A 17,719-nucleotide genomic window follows, 5' to 3' on the forward strand; every position below is an offset into this window, starting at 1 on the left:
CAAAAATATATAAAATGACACAAAGTTAAAATAAAGTGGTATTTTGGGTTAAGGTTATGGAAACTATAGTTACCACTAACATGAACGGTTAATAAAACACATGAACACTGATCCTGATAAATAGAATGAACATGTAAATCCTTCCCAGCTAACACATGACATACCAGTTACATCATTTATTGGTACATTTGGGTAATTTCATGACTTTCATGGCTAATTGACAACGTAACTACAACATTGCATGGTCGTAATTTCATTTGCTCTGCCCCATACCAGATTGTCTTATTACACTAAGTGCAAATAGCGTGCCTTGTTGGCAAACACTATTTGCACTAGCTCCGGCCCTGCAATGTCTGGTTTGGCCACTCAAGCTTTTAACGCAATCGATGAGCGTTCGAATCCTCCTTTTACCGAGCTCGCATTTATTTTCAATAAAAATGAAAATAATGTTCTAAAAGCGGATATAAACTTTGAACGATGTTTAATAAAATTAAAAGTGTTTATTGGGTAGGGTTAGGGGAAGGTGTAGGGAGGGTTTTTATTCTCCCAATAAGGCAGCATCCATTTAATATTTTAATAAATATAATCATTTACACTAGTATCTGCCAAGTATAGACAACATCTAATTACTATTTACTCTTTTTGCAAAGAACTGATACTTTAACATGGTGTAAATAGAATCTATCGCTATTTTCAGTGTAGGTAGCATATCGCTAAGAAAATACACTGTAAAATGTTTATTGTCAAATTAACAGTAACTTACTGGCAACAATTATCCAGTAGTTGCTGTATTTAATACCACAGTAAAATTACCGTAAAAATAACTACAGTAGTTTTACTGTACTGTACTATAAAATAAAGTATAATGCTGTACTTTATTTTACAGTATGCCTAAAACTACTGTAGTTATTTTCACAGTTAATTTTTATTTATTTTAAGTTAACTGTTATATATTCAATAACACAAATTATTGCTTCAGATCAACTTTATTTAGGTTTCATCTTTTATATTTCTGAACTTCAATACAGAAATTTACCAGCATATAAATTCATCAATTAACAAAAAAATTCAATTAAATTCATACCACTAAAATCACATTGACATAAAAATAAAGTTTGAAGAGTTAAAGTATTTAATTAGTAGCAGTATACAACAATAACCAGTGAATACATATCATCTTACATCTTAAAACCACATTCCATAAAGAAAATTGTCTTCTTTATTGCGACGACTCTTCCCCCTGTCTCACGATGGTTCAGCCCGTCTGCCAGCGCCGCTGCAGGAAAAAAAAAATGCTGTCAGCACAGCTTAACTGGGAAATGAGCGCCAGCAGCACCAAAAGTATTTACCTTTAAGTTGCAAACAACATTGCTACAAAACAAAAAAAGTGATTACATGCGTTTTAAAGTTGACCTACCATTTTCACGAATGCTTTTCGTCTTCATAACGACTCTTCCCGCCTGTCTCACGTTAGTTCAGCCGGTCTCTGAAAGCGGCGCTGCGGGAGGAAAGAGCTACTTAGTGCGGCTTAACAGGGAAAAGAGCACCAGCTTCGATGTTCTTACGGATATTTATAAACTAAAACATATTTATACCTTGCAAACAATATTAGTACAAAACAAAAAAAGTGTTTACATGCGTTTTAAAGTTGACCTACCATTTTCACGAATGCTTTTCGTCTTCATAACGACTTTTCCCGCCTGTCTCACGTTAGTTCAGCCGGTCTCTGAAAGCGGCGCTGCGGGAGGAAAGAGCTACTTAGTGCGGCTTAACAGGGAAATGAGCACCAGCTTCGATGTTCTTACGGATATTTATAAACTAAAACATATTTATACCTTGCAAACAATATTAGCACAAAACAAAAAAAGTGATTACATGCGTTTTAAAGTTGACCTACCATTTTCACGAATGCTTTTCGTCTTCACAACGACTCTTCTGTCTCACGTTAGTTCAGCCGGTCTCTGCAGCGCCGCTGCGGGAGGAAAGAGCTACTTAGTGCGGCTAACAGGGAAATGAGCACCCGCTTCGATGTTCTTACGGATATTTATAAACTAAAACATATTTATACCTTGCAAACAATATTAGTACAAAACAAAAAAGGCGATTACATGCGTTTTAAAACTGACCTACCAATTTCAGGTAATAGGCTTTTTGTCTTCACAACGGCTCTTCCCGCCTGTCTCGCGATGGTCCAGCCGGTCTGCCAGCGCCGCTGCGGGAGGAAAATTCTAGTTAGTGCGGCTCAAATGGGAAATGCTCACCCGGTCCGATGTTCATAAATATATTAATTAACTCAAACGTATTTATACTTTGCAAATAACATTTGTATAAAACAGATAAGGCAATTACATGTGTTTTAAAGTATACCCACCTACCAATTTCACGTAGGCTACTCCGTCCTCGGACTTTAATCTTCACCACGCTGCAGGAGGAAAATGGCAGAAAATGAACGCTTACTCATGTATTTTTATGGAAATGTATTAACTAAAACGTAGCTTTATATCTTGGAAATAACATCAGAATAAAACATAAAGTGAAAAAAAAAGAAAAGTTAACCTACCATATTGTTGTAGGCTTTCATCTTCATGATTAGTCTGTCATGCGTGAGGAGGTGTGTGGTTGTTTTTCGCGGTCATTTAGTAGCCCACTGTATTTACATATACAGTAGGCTAATATTTTCCCAGAATGCATCGAAAATCTACAGTAACATACTGTACACAGCGTATACAGTTGGAAACTGTTAAAAATACAGTAACAAGCTGTGAAAACTACAAAATCTACAGTAATATGCTGTACTCAGATTCTACAGTAGGGAACTGTTGAGAACACAGTATAATACTGTGAAAACAACAGAAATCGTTTACAGTGTAGTGTAAATAGAATATATTGCTGAGAAAATATGCTACTTTCACTTAGTGTAAATAGCATCTATTGTCTTATAATAATAATCTCTGACAGGACAGGAAAGTTAGTTTTTATGAGGTGGGAGACTTTTTATTTCGTAGCAAGTTATGAAAATAATGTTTAGAATAATTACACTGACAACATCTCATCCAACCACCGATACTCAATCAGGACAGCATTTTTCTCGGACACATTTTACTTAAACTGCGTCTAACAGAAGGCTCAACAGCGTTCACACGTCTTTCAAAATATAAGTCTGGCATCAGAAGAACATTTAGAATGATGTTTTTTGTTGTTGTTGTTTTTGTTGTTTCTTTGACTACACACTGTGTGACCCACCAGTTGAGAAACACTTGTATCATGCATTCTTTTCACATAATTTTATTATTTAAAAAAGGGTGTATGCATTAAGTATGCCATCCTAGTATGGCAGTTCGAAAGTCATTTGCATCACCAAACAGAATTACAAAAATAATTAAATAAATAATATTGAACACGCTCTCATCCGCCATTGGTTAACAAACAGATATCCCCACCCTGAACTCACGTGATTGGTTGAATCAACATTGGTGTGTCACGCTGGTTGGAATGCTCAGATAATGTTTTAAACATTGAAAAAATAAATAAATATTTCACCTAGTAATTTCAATTTACACATTTTTTGTTTTTAAAGTTACTGTAAGTTAGTGGAGATTTTTAAAATGTATTTTTAATTGAATAAACAAATTAATTCTTATTTTTATTTCGCAATTTAATGTTATTTTTAATTTAAATGTTCTTCTTATTATATTTACGCTTTTCAAAAAATGTAGCCTACTTTTTATTTTTGCAATTATCTGATTTTGTGACTAGCTCATGTTGTCTACTTGAACAAAACTTGTGTCCAAATTCCTTTTTGCATTGTTCTCATTTTTTCTCGTAAGTGTCATATTCTGCCTGCACCTTGCCATTAGTAGGCTGGGTGCCTGTGTTTGGATCTCTGTCTGATGCCTTACCTGCTCTTATCCTCACTGAGTTAGAGGTAATGTAATCTGGGTGTGGCATCCATCGTTCTCGCACACATATAGAGGTATCTTTGTCTCATCTAGTGACTGTCTCCAGTGGGGAGTGAGAAATCTGAGATGGCATGTGTGTATGTGTTGGATACTGGCAGTCCCACTGAGCCATCTGCTGTAGCAATGTGTCACTGTAATTAGGGCTGGATGGCTTGTGTCAGATAAGACTGCTCCTTTACAGCTCGTGTCTCCTGCAGCTGCAGATGCTATGAACTGAACAACGGATGACTGGCGGCCGCACACACACACACACACACACACACACACACACACTTCTGGCCAGTGTGTAAAAGGATCTCATTGCAGGCAGAATCATAATTTCTACTCTTATTATGAATTGTCGCATCAGTAGATGTTAATGATTGACTTGGAATGATTGTCTCCATTCACCCATAAACTCTGCCATATCGCAGCAATAGTTCACCCACAAATTACCTATTTTGTCATGATTTACTCACACTTTTAAACAAAAGGAGAAGTTTAGAAGAATGTCTTAGCCGGTCTTTTCCATACAATGAAAGTGGATGGCTCTTCCAAGCTTTAAGAACAAAAAAAGAGCCATATCACAACAGTAATATGAATTATTGTTCTTGACACACATCTTAAATAATAAATCACTTTTATTTATTACACTCTAAAAAATGCTGGGTTAAAAACAACCCAAGTTGGGTTGAAAATGGACAAACCCAGCAATTGGGTTGTTTTAACCCAGCGGTAGGGTTAAATGTTTGCCCAACCTGCTGGGTAGTTTTATTTAATTCAACTATTGTTTAAAAATTACTGTATTGCTTAATTAAAATTAACCCAAAGTATGTTGGAAATGAACATTTATTAATGTTCAATGAATAATTATTAAACAATAAACATTTATTAAATTGCTTATTAATAAATTTATATTAATAAACTATTAAATTTATATTAATAAAATATTAAAGCTTATTAATAAACATTCACCTTTTGTCTATTATTGTTGTCTCTAATTGCATCTGGTTTTTAATTTCCCAACTATTTTGAGTTCATTTTAAGCTAGCCATATAGCAATTTTTAAACAATAGTTGGTTTAAATAAAACTGCCCAGCAGGTTGGGCAAACATTTAACCCAACCGCTGGGTTTTAACCATTTTCAACCCAACTTGGGTTGTTTTTAACCATTTTCAACCCAACTTGGGTTGTTTTTAACCCAGCATTTTTTAGAGTGTATTTATGTGTGTGCATAATATATATGGGTTAATGAAGTGACGGGTCATTTTTTTTTGTCCAAAGGCCTTAAAGGGTTAGTTCACCCAAAAATGAAAATTCTGTCATTGTTTACTCACCCTCATGTCGTTCCACACCCGTAAGACCTTCATTAATCTTCAAAACACAAATTAAGATATTTTAGTTGAAATCTGATGGCTCCATGAGGCCTCCATAGGGAGCAATGACATTTCCTCTCTCAAGATCCATAAAGGTACTAAAAACATATTTAAATCAGTTCATGTGAGTACAGTGGTTCAATATTATAAAGCGAAGAGAATATTTCTGGAGTGCCAAAAAAACGAAATAACGACTTATTTAGTGATGGCCGATTTCAAAACACTGCTTCAGGAAGATTCTGAGCACAAATGAATTAGTGTGACTTATGAGGACATTACCCCATGTCCCCATTTTTCAAAAGGCTTATAAATCATACAGAATGAGTTTTTGTGAGAAAGTAAAAATATGCACAGTTTCCTGTGATGGGTAGGATTAGGTGTAGGGGGATAGAAAATACAGTTTGTACAGTATAAAAACCATTACACCTATGGAATGTCCCCACAATTCACAAAAACAAACGTGTGTGTGTGTGTGCGTGTGTGTTTGTGTGAGAGAAAAAATGTTGCTTAGGCACATTTTGCGGTCCACTGAATAACAGGCTGAGTCAAAGTAAATTTGTGGCTGTAAACTGTCATTTGCCAGTAAAATATTAATTAACAAGAAAGTTTGTCCTTTTGATGATTGTCTGACAAAATTAACACTGTATTCATAATCAACTCTAATATAACCATCATGTTTTGTGTTTGTTTATTCATTCATTGACATTCTCTGTCTTTTAATGGCCTCTAAAACAACAGCCTGCTTCCTGATCTCAAAGCTATTTTCCTATAAGGAAGTAAACAAGTCTAAAGTGGTTACATCAGGGTATAATAATCCAGTCTTCAGTGTCACATGATCATTCAAAAATCTAATCTAATCTAATATGATGATCAAGAAAAATGTATTGTTATTATAAATGCTGAAAATAGTTGAGCTGATTAATATTTTTTTATTTGTGGAAACGTTTGAAATACACATTTACTTTGTTACAAGATCATTCTTTACTGTTACTTCTGAATCAATTCAATATCCTTTGATCTCACTGACCGCAAAATTTTGAATGGTAGTATATATTTTAAAAAATTATATATATTTTCTAACAAATAATTACATATTATGTTAAATTAGTTTTACCTATTATATTACAAAAATATAACAGGACTGGCGTGAGGGATTTGATTTGAGATGGTCTTTATCAGCTTCTGTTCAAAATAAGCGTGCAGTGGCAGAGATGGAGGAGGCCAATTTGGAGAAAATTAATCTTAAAGGAAATTAAACTGTGAGCTTTTATTGAAGCATTCATTAGTGTATCTAGTTTCTTTCATCTTTTGGCAGTTGCTGATGTGGAAAATTACTAGCCTATATGCCAGCTGTAATATATTAATATGAAGCTTCTTTAAATAAGCATGAGAGATATTTCACTTGTGCGCCTTCAGTGTACTGCCATGAGTGTTTTTTTTCTCTTTTTAAATCTCAAGGGAGTTATGTTTTATCCAAACTAAAGGTTGTTTATTGCATCTCTGCAGGTCGTTTTGACATTTAAGTTGGAGCTGAAAACGTCATAGGCCTATTCAATACAAACATTCATTTATTCCCACTGCTATTTCTTTGTTAAATTCAGGTATAGGGGAGCTGTGGGAAGTAGATGTTTGTGTTGGCTGCTGTCTTGTGTTGTTTTTATGCGTTTCTAATGTTTTGTGAACTGTATTGTACAGTGGCATGAAAAAGTATGTGAACCACTTGCAGAATCTGTGAAAATGTGAATAATTTTAATAAAATAAGTGAGATCATACAAAATGCATGTTATTTTTTGTTTAGTACTGTCCTGACTAAGATATTTTATATAAAATATGTTTACATTTAGTTCACAAGACAAAACAATAGCTGAATTTATTAAAATAACCCCATTCATAAGTATGTGAACCATTGATTCTCAATACTGTGTGTGGTTACCTGATGATCCACGACTGTTTTTATGTTTTTTGATGGTTGTTCATGAGTCTCTTGTTTGTCCTGAGCAGTTAAACTGAGCTCTGTTCTTCAGAAAAATCCTCCAGCTCCTGCAGATTCATCAGTTTTCAAGCATTTTTGCATATTTGAACCCTTTCCAGCAGTGACTGTAGGATTTTGAGATTCATCTTTTCACACTGAGGACAATTGAGGGACTCAAACTCAACTATTAAAAAAGATTCAAACATTCACTGATGCTCCAGAAGGAAACACGATGCATTAAGAGTCGGGGGGTGAAAACTTTTGAATTTAAATATCAAGGTAAATTGTACCTAATTTTTCTGCCGGGAAACATGCAAGTATCTTCTGTTGGTTCTGAAGGGCAGTACTAAATGAAAAAATAATATTTAAACAAAATAAGAAAAATTGAGACATTTTCATCCTGTTCAAAAGTTTTCACCCCCCGACTCTTATTGCATCGTGTTTCCTTCTGGAGCATCAGTGAATGTTTGAACCTTTTTTAAATAGTTGAGTTTGAGTCTCTCAATTGTCCTCAGTGTGAAAACACAGATCTCAAAATCATACAGTCACTGCTGGAAAGGGTTCAAATATGCAAAAATGCTTGAAAACTGATGAATCTGCAGGAGCTGGAGGATTTTTCTGAAGAACAGAGCTCAGTTTAACTGCTCAGGACAAACAAGAAACTCATGAACAACCATCACAAAACATAAAAACAGTCATGGATCATCAGGTAACCACACACAGTATTGAGAATCAATGGTTCACATATGAATGGGGTTATTTTAATAAATTCAGCTATTGTTTTGTCTTGTGAACTAAATGTAAACATATTTTATATAAAATATCTTACTCAGGACAGTACTAAACAAAAAATAACATGCATTTTGTATGATCTCACTTATTTTATTAAAATTATTCACATTTTCACAGATTCTGCAAGTGGTTAACATACTTTTTCATGCCACTGTATGTATGTATGCTGGTCTTTTTGCAAAACTAATTGCCCTTTGGGGACATAAAGAAATAATATTTCAGGTAGGCTATTCTATGAGAAACAATACGATTGGTGTAACGCATCATTTAACTGAATTTGCAGATAGCTTAAGCAGATATACCAAATACAATTTTGTGCAAAATGCAAATATGTATTTTAAAATATATTATTTTATGTAATTTGTTTCATTCATGTTCCCTGCTGAACTTTGTGTGTGTGTGTGTGTGTGTGTGTGTGTGTGTTTGTTTGTGTGTGCTGCCCTCTAGTGGTCTAATGAAACGATTCTTCATGACCTGACGTGAGTGGCTCTTATAGCCTAACATACATTGTTTATTTACTGAAATTAAATTATATAAAATTATATTTAAGCATATCTCCTACGTACGCTATTTAACCGATAAGTTACATGAAATGCTAAAGCTACTTTGTTGTAAATGATAATTAGGCCTACGTTGCAATCTCATTTGGGTGAATGCCTTCGTTATCTCGTATGGACAATTTTTATTCTTAATGATTTTGTGTGTGTGTGTGTGTGTGTGTGTGTGTGTGTGTGTGTGTGTGTGTGTAAATGTCGCTTAGGCACTTTTTGCGGTCCACTGAATAATAGGCAGTCAAAGTAAATTTGTGGCTGTAAACTGTCATTTACCACAGTGAAATATTAATTAACAAGCGAGTTTGTCCGTTTGATGATTGTCTGACATTTATTTCTGTGCTCTTCTAAAAATTAGCACTGTATTCATAATCAACTCTAATATAACCATCATGTTTTGTTACACATTCATTAGCTACTCATTTTAATGGCCTCTAAAACAACAGCCTGCTTCCTGATCTCAAAGATATTTACTTATAAGGAAGTAAACAAGTCTAGAGAGGTTACATCAGGGTGTAATAATGCACTTCTTTCTTACCAGGTAGCGTTCCAAATGACAGGCTTGCCAACTGTTTATCACAACAATGCTAAAGCCGTTTTGCTAAACGCCTTGGGATAAGTTCACCCAAAAGTGTAAAATCATTTGCCCTGACCTGTTTGAGACTTTCTTTCTTCTGTGGAACCCAAAAGTATGGAAGCTTGTTTCTGTCATGGAATAATAATAATAATAAAAGGTAAATAGTTATCGCTGCCTCAGAATTTTGTGAGATATAAACTCGAGCTTCCATACAAAAGAAGAGATGTTGAAAAATGTCAGTGCTGAAATGTAAACTTTTGGGTGAACCATTTGTTTAAAATGTAATACTTTTCTGTCCAGCAGGTTAAGGCAGAGTAACAGATAGCGGAGTGATAGTTAGTCATAAACAGAAGAGGTTAGAGGAATAGGAAGAGGAAGGTTACAACCATTCCAATACTCTCACAAACACAAATCATATTCTCTCTTCAAATACAGGCACGGAAGAAGCTGAGTTTGCAGAGCATTGAACATGGAAGGAAGTCTGCTGAATTAAGGACAAATCCAGAAGGAAAGACATGAAGACGCAGAGGACATAGGAAAGTACAGATGTCATGACATTTATTCAAGGCATGCTACAATTAAAGTTGATTAGGAAAAACGTCAGCAGGGTGGGTAATAAGAATAAGAATAATAACTCTAATAATGATTATGCATAATAATAAGCCATTCATAAACAGAAAAAAAGAAATGCTTTCTACAAAAAATACAAATAAAATCTCCACTCAATCATGCACTGCAAAAATTAGAAAATATGTTTCTTTAATAGTTTATCTTCTATTTGCATTTATTACATCAAACTCATAAACTGGATACGCTCATGTCTCTCCCCAATTCCCACAAGTCACATAAACTGCTTTACAAATGAAAGCTGTTACTGGTATGATATCAAAATACAGAAGACAAATTGTGTTTTTAATGTTAATTTCCATAAATATAAAAACCAGTTCATATTGTTGTGTTTGTATCTTGTTCCCTAAAACCTTTTTTTTTTTTTTCTTCTTTTTTCTTTTTTTGGCCAGGTTAAAAAAAACAACAAAAAACAATAAAATAAAATAAGGGAACACATATGTACAGCATTTGTTTCCTTTTGGTAGTGAAACATTCATAAAAACTATAAATTATGTATTTCAAAGCATCCTGAGATCAACTCAGGCACTTCTGTATGTGCGCTGTGCTTGAGCGACACCTCAGTTAGCTAATTTAGTCTAGCCCCTCCCTTTTATGCAAATTATACAGGTCAATTAGCATATTCATAGCCCATAAATTTAGTCTCGAGAAGAAAATAGAAAGCATTATGGCTGAAATTTGAAGTTGAGATTGTAAGGGTCAATTGCGTCGTAATAAAGCAATAAAATATCTCAGTCTGAACAGTGCTGCATCATTTCCAATTCAATCAAGTCCTTTGGTTTCAGTGGTTGGTTTATCTTTATGGTCTCGTACGTTTTAGAGTAAAGCTTTTTAATGGAACTGATGACGAAATAAGACAAAAAGTGTAACCGCTTATCCAGATGGTGGCGACTATCCGGAGCTATTCATGAAATACTGAAAGCGTAAGGCTGTTCGAATGAAGTCGTAAGGGCCCGGTAACACATTCACAATCGTAAATGAGTCTAGTTCGAGGGGGGAAAGGATATGGCTTGACCTTTCTGAGGGAAACAAACCGAGAACAGACTGCGAGACACGTGGAAAATACAAGAAGTTTGTCGGTTTCTGATATACAGCCAGGAAATAAGTTACAAATAAGCTAGATGAAAGGCACATAAACTTTGGTCCTGCATTATTTGTGACTTTTTCAGTAAAAAACCTGGAAAAAACCATACACGTGTGGAACTGTTCGAATGAGCGCGGATATCGACGAGAAAATGTCTTACAACACAGCGGAACGTTGTTGCCTGAGTCAAGACGTGGTTGGAAACGTTTTGCTTCGAGAAACAAAATCTAATGACTTCTGTGACACGTTTATGGAGTCTGGCTTTTCTCCTGTTGATAAATAAAAAGCATCGCGGCCGGGAGCAGATCGACGCTCCGCTACACGGCCGCTATATATTTTTTTCACCTTCCGAACGCTTCCGACGGACCCGACCTCTAGCGATCGCTCCCGCTCGCACACATCAGTGGACGTTACGGACCCAGAACTGCTGTTGTGAAGAGGCAGAGTGACAGACAACAATCTTGAACCAGTTTTCACACACTCTTAATAAAGAAAAATCAACAAACCCCCCAAAAAAGAACAAAAAGTATCACAACAGAGCAAGAACGAAACAGGCCAAAACCCCTAAAATGAATCAATTATAAGGTACAGTAAATAAGATACTCCAAAACACACACACAGGTGGAGGTCTCAGACATCAGCATCACTCCATAGCAAAACGCAAGGCAGACCTGAACACTCAGAGGGAATGCTGTGGGCTTCTGGGTCTCCGTGAGGCAAATTTACACGGATCGTAATCATATTAGAAGAGAACATCAAGCATGGTCCACGGGTTTTCACTGAAAGACTCGCATTATGGTTTGTGGGAGGTTGCCAGAGTGTTGCTATATGGTTGTTCGGAGTGGTTTTAATGCATTGCTATGGTGTCCTGATGTGGTTACTTACTGGCCCAAAGTAAAAAGAGCCCAACTCCAATGGGTGCCTCCATCAATGTAAGTCTATGGGATTTTTAGAAAGAAAAAAACTTTTATAAATTTATACTATTTAATCAGAACAATATGCAATTTTACAGCAACTTTGGTTTCTGATTGTGAAATATTTGTATCAGAGATGGAGGGACTTGGCCTAGAAAGGCTGTTTGTAACAATGGTACGCTGGTCTAGCACACATATGTACACATCTGCAAGGGAGAATCGAGACCCACAGCACGCTCTGAACATTGTTGAGTTCACCGTTCATTTGTCTAATGAGAGCATTCACAGCACCATACATCATAACTTACATCTCATATCATATTAAGACCACATGGTACTGAGTCCCCACAAAATGCACATCTATAAGAGCTACACAACAAAAAAATGAAAGAAAAATCAAGATCAAAATAAATCAACCCTCTCACCAATCCCACAAAATAGTACATAAGATATTTCAGGTAAAATTTCTAAAACCTATTTGATTATGAACACATAATAAGGCACGTAATAAGAAATTAGGTAAATACACAGTAAATATGATTTTTTTTTTTTCACCATGATTTCTTGAATGATTATAGTGGTACAAAAACCCGATGAGGTTTCAAATTTGATTTTTTTTTTCTCTTCCATAAAAAAGAACAAATTACCAAAAATAAGTAACTTTTTTTTTTCTCAAAAAATCTTGACAATCCTTAAGATATATAGACCTGAATAGTTTTGCTTTAAGACTGTAAACTTCAACAAAATTCAATTTCTTTTGAGAAGTGAAAGCGAAGTTTCGAATCGCTTCAGGTGAAATCAGTCAAAGACAAAAAAAGTCACTGTCCCTTGCCTTGCATGAACATGAATATTGTTGATTTGTTTCATAACTGTGATTCAAACGGACTTCGACAGAGGATATAGCGCACAGGCACAGAAGCTGCTCCCTTTAGATGCTACTCAATGGGTCTACGGTGACCCTCCTTGGAATGTTAAGGCCAGATTTTCAGTAAATGAGACAGCACCTCGCTCGTACGCACAAGGGAGACATCATATATCCTTGAGTGTCTTGATACATCCGGCAAAACACATACATGTACAGGATCAGCTTCTGTATGTGCTCACCATTGCCATGTTCCAAAACCTAGTAAGCTGCTTACTTAGACAACATTTTAAGGCATCACAGGCGCGATCCCGACACAAAGGCTGTTCCAGCCTTCTAAGATATCTAATTTTGGCCAAACTCTAAGGCAGCATTGCATGTATCTTTTGTGGATAAGGCAACCCAGAATGTACTCTGATAAGCTCGTTCAAATTCATAATGGAGGGCGAATCAACACAAATGTCGATTATGATTAAGATTATGAACATACTTTGAATTCGTTCAATACTGAAAATATTTATAATATAATACAGTATAATATACTGATTCCACAAAACTAAGTTTGCTATTAGCATGTGGCTAAGCTAATGTTGAGACAGTCTATGTAAAGCATAGCACAAGCAAATATGTGCTACAAATTTTTACATTTATTACAGCATGTCTACATAGTGTGCAAGAGTTATCACATTGTGCTGCAACATCTTGAGGTTTTCTACAACGAACATCAAAGCGAAAGTTGTCACAAGTAGCGCCTTAGAAACAGAACAGGCATCTGTTTACTGTCTGTGTTGTGTCACACTGCATCCAGCATACACAGTATAACTGATTATAATGGGTTCACTTTGTGTCCGGTTCAGACAGTGTTAGACTACTGCATTATTAGCTTAGCAACATGCTAACCTTGAACTCTATCACTGTAATGAGCTCAAGGAAAGTCAATATTGGCATGTGCAATGCATTTCTACAATCGGAGTTACCTTAACAACATGCTAACATCCAACTCTACTAAAATCAGAATGCCTCCTCCTGGAGGAGATGCCAGTTTTGGAGTGATTATTTCCATGATGTCAGGGTCTTTGTATTCATGGCTTACAAGACTCACATTGACAGTTTTTCTCAATGATACAGACTCAGAGTTTACCTTCTCCACCTCTAGAAGAAAACCTCTGGTCTGGACTCTATTGGAGCCGATTATCCTGTGGACGTCTGTGCTATTAGTCGGTTCTAGAGCATTAAAGATCAGTCACTTATGGGCTTTGATGGCGATTAGGATACTGCCTTAGAAGGCAGCTGCCTATGTAGCAGCTCACTAGGTTTTGGGAACTAGGTGGTATCTCCGTGTCATTCGACTCAGTCAATCCGTTAATATTTGGTTTGCTCAGATGCAGAGGCATTTAGTATGGGACTGCAAGGCAAAAGAGAGTGCCGCCCTCTTTTTTTGCTGTGACTAAATGGGCTTCACTACGGTTTCTACAGTGCCCATTGCTGCAAACTCTCACACCTGTGGACAGAGCCGAGGAGTGAAAGAACAGAGGATAGAACCTTCTGCCCCTGTGTGGAAAGATAGAAAATAAGTAGAACAAAAGGAAAAGACTCAACTAAGAGCAAGAAGGGGAACAGAATGGAGGAAATCGTCAATTTCCCATCGAGATCACGGGCTATACCATTCACATTGAGAATTTCACTTAGGAGGAGGCGGAGCCTCCTATCAGGCTGGGCGTTTCTGATTGGAGCGTTCCAGTAGGGTTGACAGCTGGCCGTAAGTGTTCCGGAATGATCGTGCATGTTTGAAAACAGTCGCCCCGGTTCAGAGGAACCCGATCGACTGGACAACGACATTGTGCGCCATTGCACGCAGATGTTCTCTGACAGCTTTGCAGGTGCAGAGAGCCCACGAAAGGCTGGTCTGTCCAATAAAAAATGTCCATTATACAAGAAAAAAAAAAACATCACGCCATTCACTATCTATTCACAGATGCCTACCATCTGGCTATACATCTTTGCACAGTAAACAGATATGAGGATGCCAAACATTCCCCACGGTGCCTGTCTTCAATTCAAATCAATCAAAGTGCCGAGAAACGAAAAGATTTGTAAGCCGAAACAGCTGCAATTGAATTTTAAATGCACCCATTCTTGAATCCATAGCAGTCTTATTTTAATGCTACTCAGAAGAAAAGCACAAGCCTATTGTTTGAGGCCATCGCTACAGATTTTTTTTTTCCAGCAGCACCTTAATGATGATGTCAGCGACATTCAACGACGGTGACCGTGCGTCCAAAACATCCCACAGGAAATGGGGCTTTCCATTAAAACAGCAAATGAGAATGAAGGTGTGGGTTTTGGGGGAGGCACAGAAGAGACTCCGCCCTCACTGGGGTCTGGGGTAACAAGGCCATTGGGCTACAGGAGTGTCAGTCTCCAATGTAATCGGCAAGTGTGCGGTGAAGAAACTTCCTCAGCATTGACTTTTTTTTTGTGAGAATGTTCACCTCATGTTTGTTTGCGTTTCACATCAACGAAGTCCTCACCAATAGACTATAGAGGGAGTCCTACTTCCTCGACACGGAAGTTCCCAGAAACGTCACATTGTCATGGATATCCCATGTGTCTCCAGCCCTGGTGTCGTGAGAGTAAAACACACTCTCAGACTGTCTAAAGGTTCTGCAGTAGTCTCTTATTTGCTTGTTTTTTTTTTTGTTGTTTTTGTTTTTTTTTGTTTTTTGGGAAAATTTCTAAAACTACCCCATGAATATCTGTAATTTTTTTTTTTTTGAGTTTGTCAGTCAGTCTTTTTCTCTGAGTGAAACAGTCAGACTGCTGAAGGTAGAAGGGCTGGAACGGGGAGGATGGGGAAAGGGTGCATTTGTAGTGAAGGGGATGCTAAATGGTGGATTTGGAGAAGGACACTCGCAAATGGTGGTTCTCTCCCAGGTCGTGGTTGTGGAGGACGATAAGAGCCTGAATGGCTTCTTCCACCGAACCCAGCTGGATCAGCGCCATCTTGCGGTCCTTTCTGTTAATCACATATGGATAGTGAAAATCAGACACTGGGTGATCATGAAACAAGATAAAGTGCCAAATCGCAAGCCCTGATTTAGGATCAATTGGTCCAACTGTAATAAGGACAATGACATAAATAGTTCAAAATATAGAAAAAAAAATATTTAGAGAAACTAGTTTAAAACACAGGTGCCAAGTCCTTAGAGATGCACTCTTTGTATTCATGTTGGTTTCATATGGTTTTGAAAAATATTTATAACATTGTGACGACCAGGGCGGGCGAGAGCCGTGAGGGAATGGCGCGAGGCCGGTGACGCAAGTGATAGCGAGGATCACCTGGGAGGCGCACTGGCCTTGAGTCTCTCACGGAGGAGCTTCGGGAGCATAAAAGGAGGAGCGACGACCGTGAAGGATGAGAGTGGACCAGGCCTGGATTTTAAGTTATGTTTTATTATGTTTGTGTGGCCGGCAGACCCTCGCGGATTACTTTACCATTACTTTCGTTTTGTTTATTTATTTTGAATTCAAGTTTTGTTGAATATTTGCCAGTTCCCGCCTCCTTCTTCCCGTATATACGAACTGTGTTACATTGGTGCCGAAACCCGGGAAGAAGGAGGCGGGAACCGGCGAACATTCAACAAAACTTTAATACCAAAATAAACAAAGAATAAAACGAAAGTAATGCCGGCAGACCCTCACGGACGTCTGCCGGCCACACAAACATAATAAAACATAACGTAAAGTCCAGGCCTGGTCCTCTCTCGTCCTTCACTGACGTCGCTCCTCCTTTTATGCTCCCGGAGCTCCTCCTTGAGAGATTCAAGGCCGGTGCGCCTCCAAGGTGATGCGCGTTATCACTTGCGTCACCGGCCTCGCGCCGTTCCCTCACGGCTCTCGCCCGCCCTGGTCGCCACAACCATTTTCAAATTTTCAACTAAAGTTTAAAGTTTAATGACTCTAAAAATGTTATGTGATTTAACTATAAAGTATATATACTGCCATTCAAAAGTTTGGGATTGGTACAATTTTTAATGTTTTTTAAAGAAGTCTCTTCTGCTCACCAAGGCTGCATTTATTTGATAAAAAAAAGAAAAAAAAACAGCAGTAATCCCAAACTTTTGAACAGCAGTGTATATCTCATAATTTCTTTACAAAAGACACAACATCAGTCAATGTAAAATGGAGGGTGTCCACCTTCTTCCAGAGTTTAGCTACACATATGTTCACATTTTATTCCTTGTAAATTTAAAATCCTTGTTCCCTTTCTAGCATGTCCTGATTTTGCCGAATTAGACGCAACTTGACATAGACTATAAACTTGTCCCTCAAATCTGATTGGTTGACTGGAATGTTGTTCCAGGATCAACAAAGATGTTGATCCAGGAACATGTTGTACTTAGTGAAATCAGGTTCTGCCTCTTTCTAGCAGATGGTATAGACATAGTTTATAACACATGAGTTTTGTGTTTTCCTTATCGGCCATGTTGTCTTGGAAGAAAGGTACAAGCAGACTATTCCCTATGTGATAAATGTGAAGAGAACTCACTGGAAAAACTTGAAGGCCTTGACTGTGTATCCAGAACTGGCAAACAGGTCTTTCAGAAAATCATCTGTGGTGGAGGGACTGGGGGTGGAAGGAAAGGAACAAAAATATAACGTTTATAAAGGACAAAAAATCACCTTATCTGATGCCAACAATAATTCAAAGAATAATGGAAGACTTCTCATGGAGTGAAACAACCGATATATGATATAACAATGGTGGGTTGATATGAATAATAATCATATATCATGGTATGAGTAATTTTACATCACTCTAATAATATGCATCACAATACTGTTTCTTTTTCTGGAAATTAAACGTATGCAATTTAACACTATAATATAACTAATATAATACATATCATATAGTTTTATATAACCACATCAATGTTTATTTTTCAAGTGACAACTGGAGTAGCTTAAATAAAGTTTTTATTTCAAAAATTAATTAAAACAACTATTTAATATAGTTTAATTTAAT

At 36.9% G+C, this 17,719-nt stretch overlaps 1 protein-coding gene across 13 annotated transcripts in view; it reads right to left on the minus strand.

Annotated features, from left to right (window-relative positions):
- Window positions 1-9,742: 9,742 nt before the first annotated feature.
- The window catches only part of ptbp3 (polypyrimidine tract binding protein 3), a 77,008-nt gene continuing 69,031 nt past the window's right edge, over window positions 9,743-17,719 (minus strand). For all 13 annotated transcript variants that reach the window (XM_067398249.1, XM_067398248.1, XM_067398253.1 and 10 more), the window contains 2 exons: window positions 17,243-17,320; window positions 9,743-15,709 (listed from right to left, as the gene is read on the minus strand). In XM_067398249.1, coding sequence (XP_067254350.1) covers window positions 15,577-15,709; window positions 17,243-17,320 — 211 coding nt within the window. In that variant the 3' untranslated portion in view covers window positions 9,743-15,576. The remainder of the gene's footprint in view (window positions 15,710-17,242; window positions 17,321-17,719) is intronic.

The sequence above is a fragment of the Chanodichthys erythropterus genome, chromosome 10, assembly GCF_024489055.1.
Source record: "Chanodichthys erythropterus isolate Z2021 chromosome 10, ASM2448905v1, whole genome shotgun sequence".
Lineage (NCBI taxonomy): Eukaryota > Metazoa > Chordata > Actinopteri > Cypriniformes > Xenocyprididae > Chanodichthys > Chanodichthys erythropterus.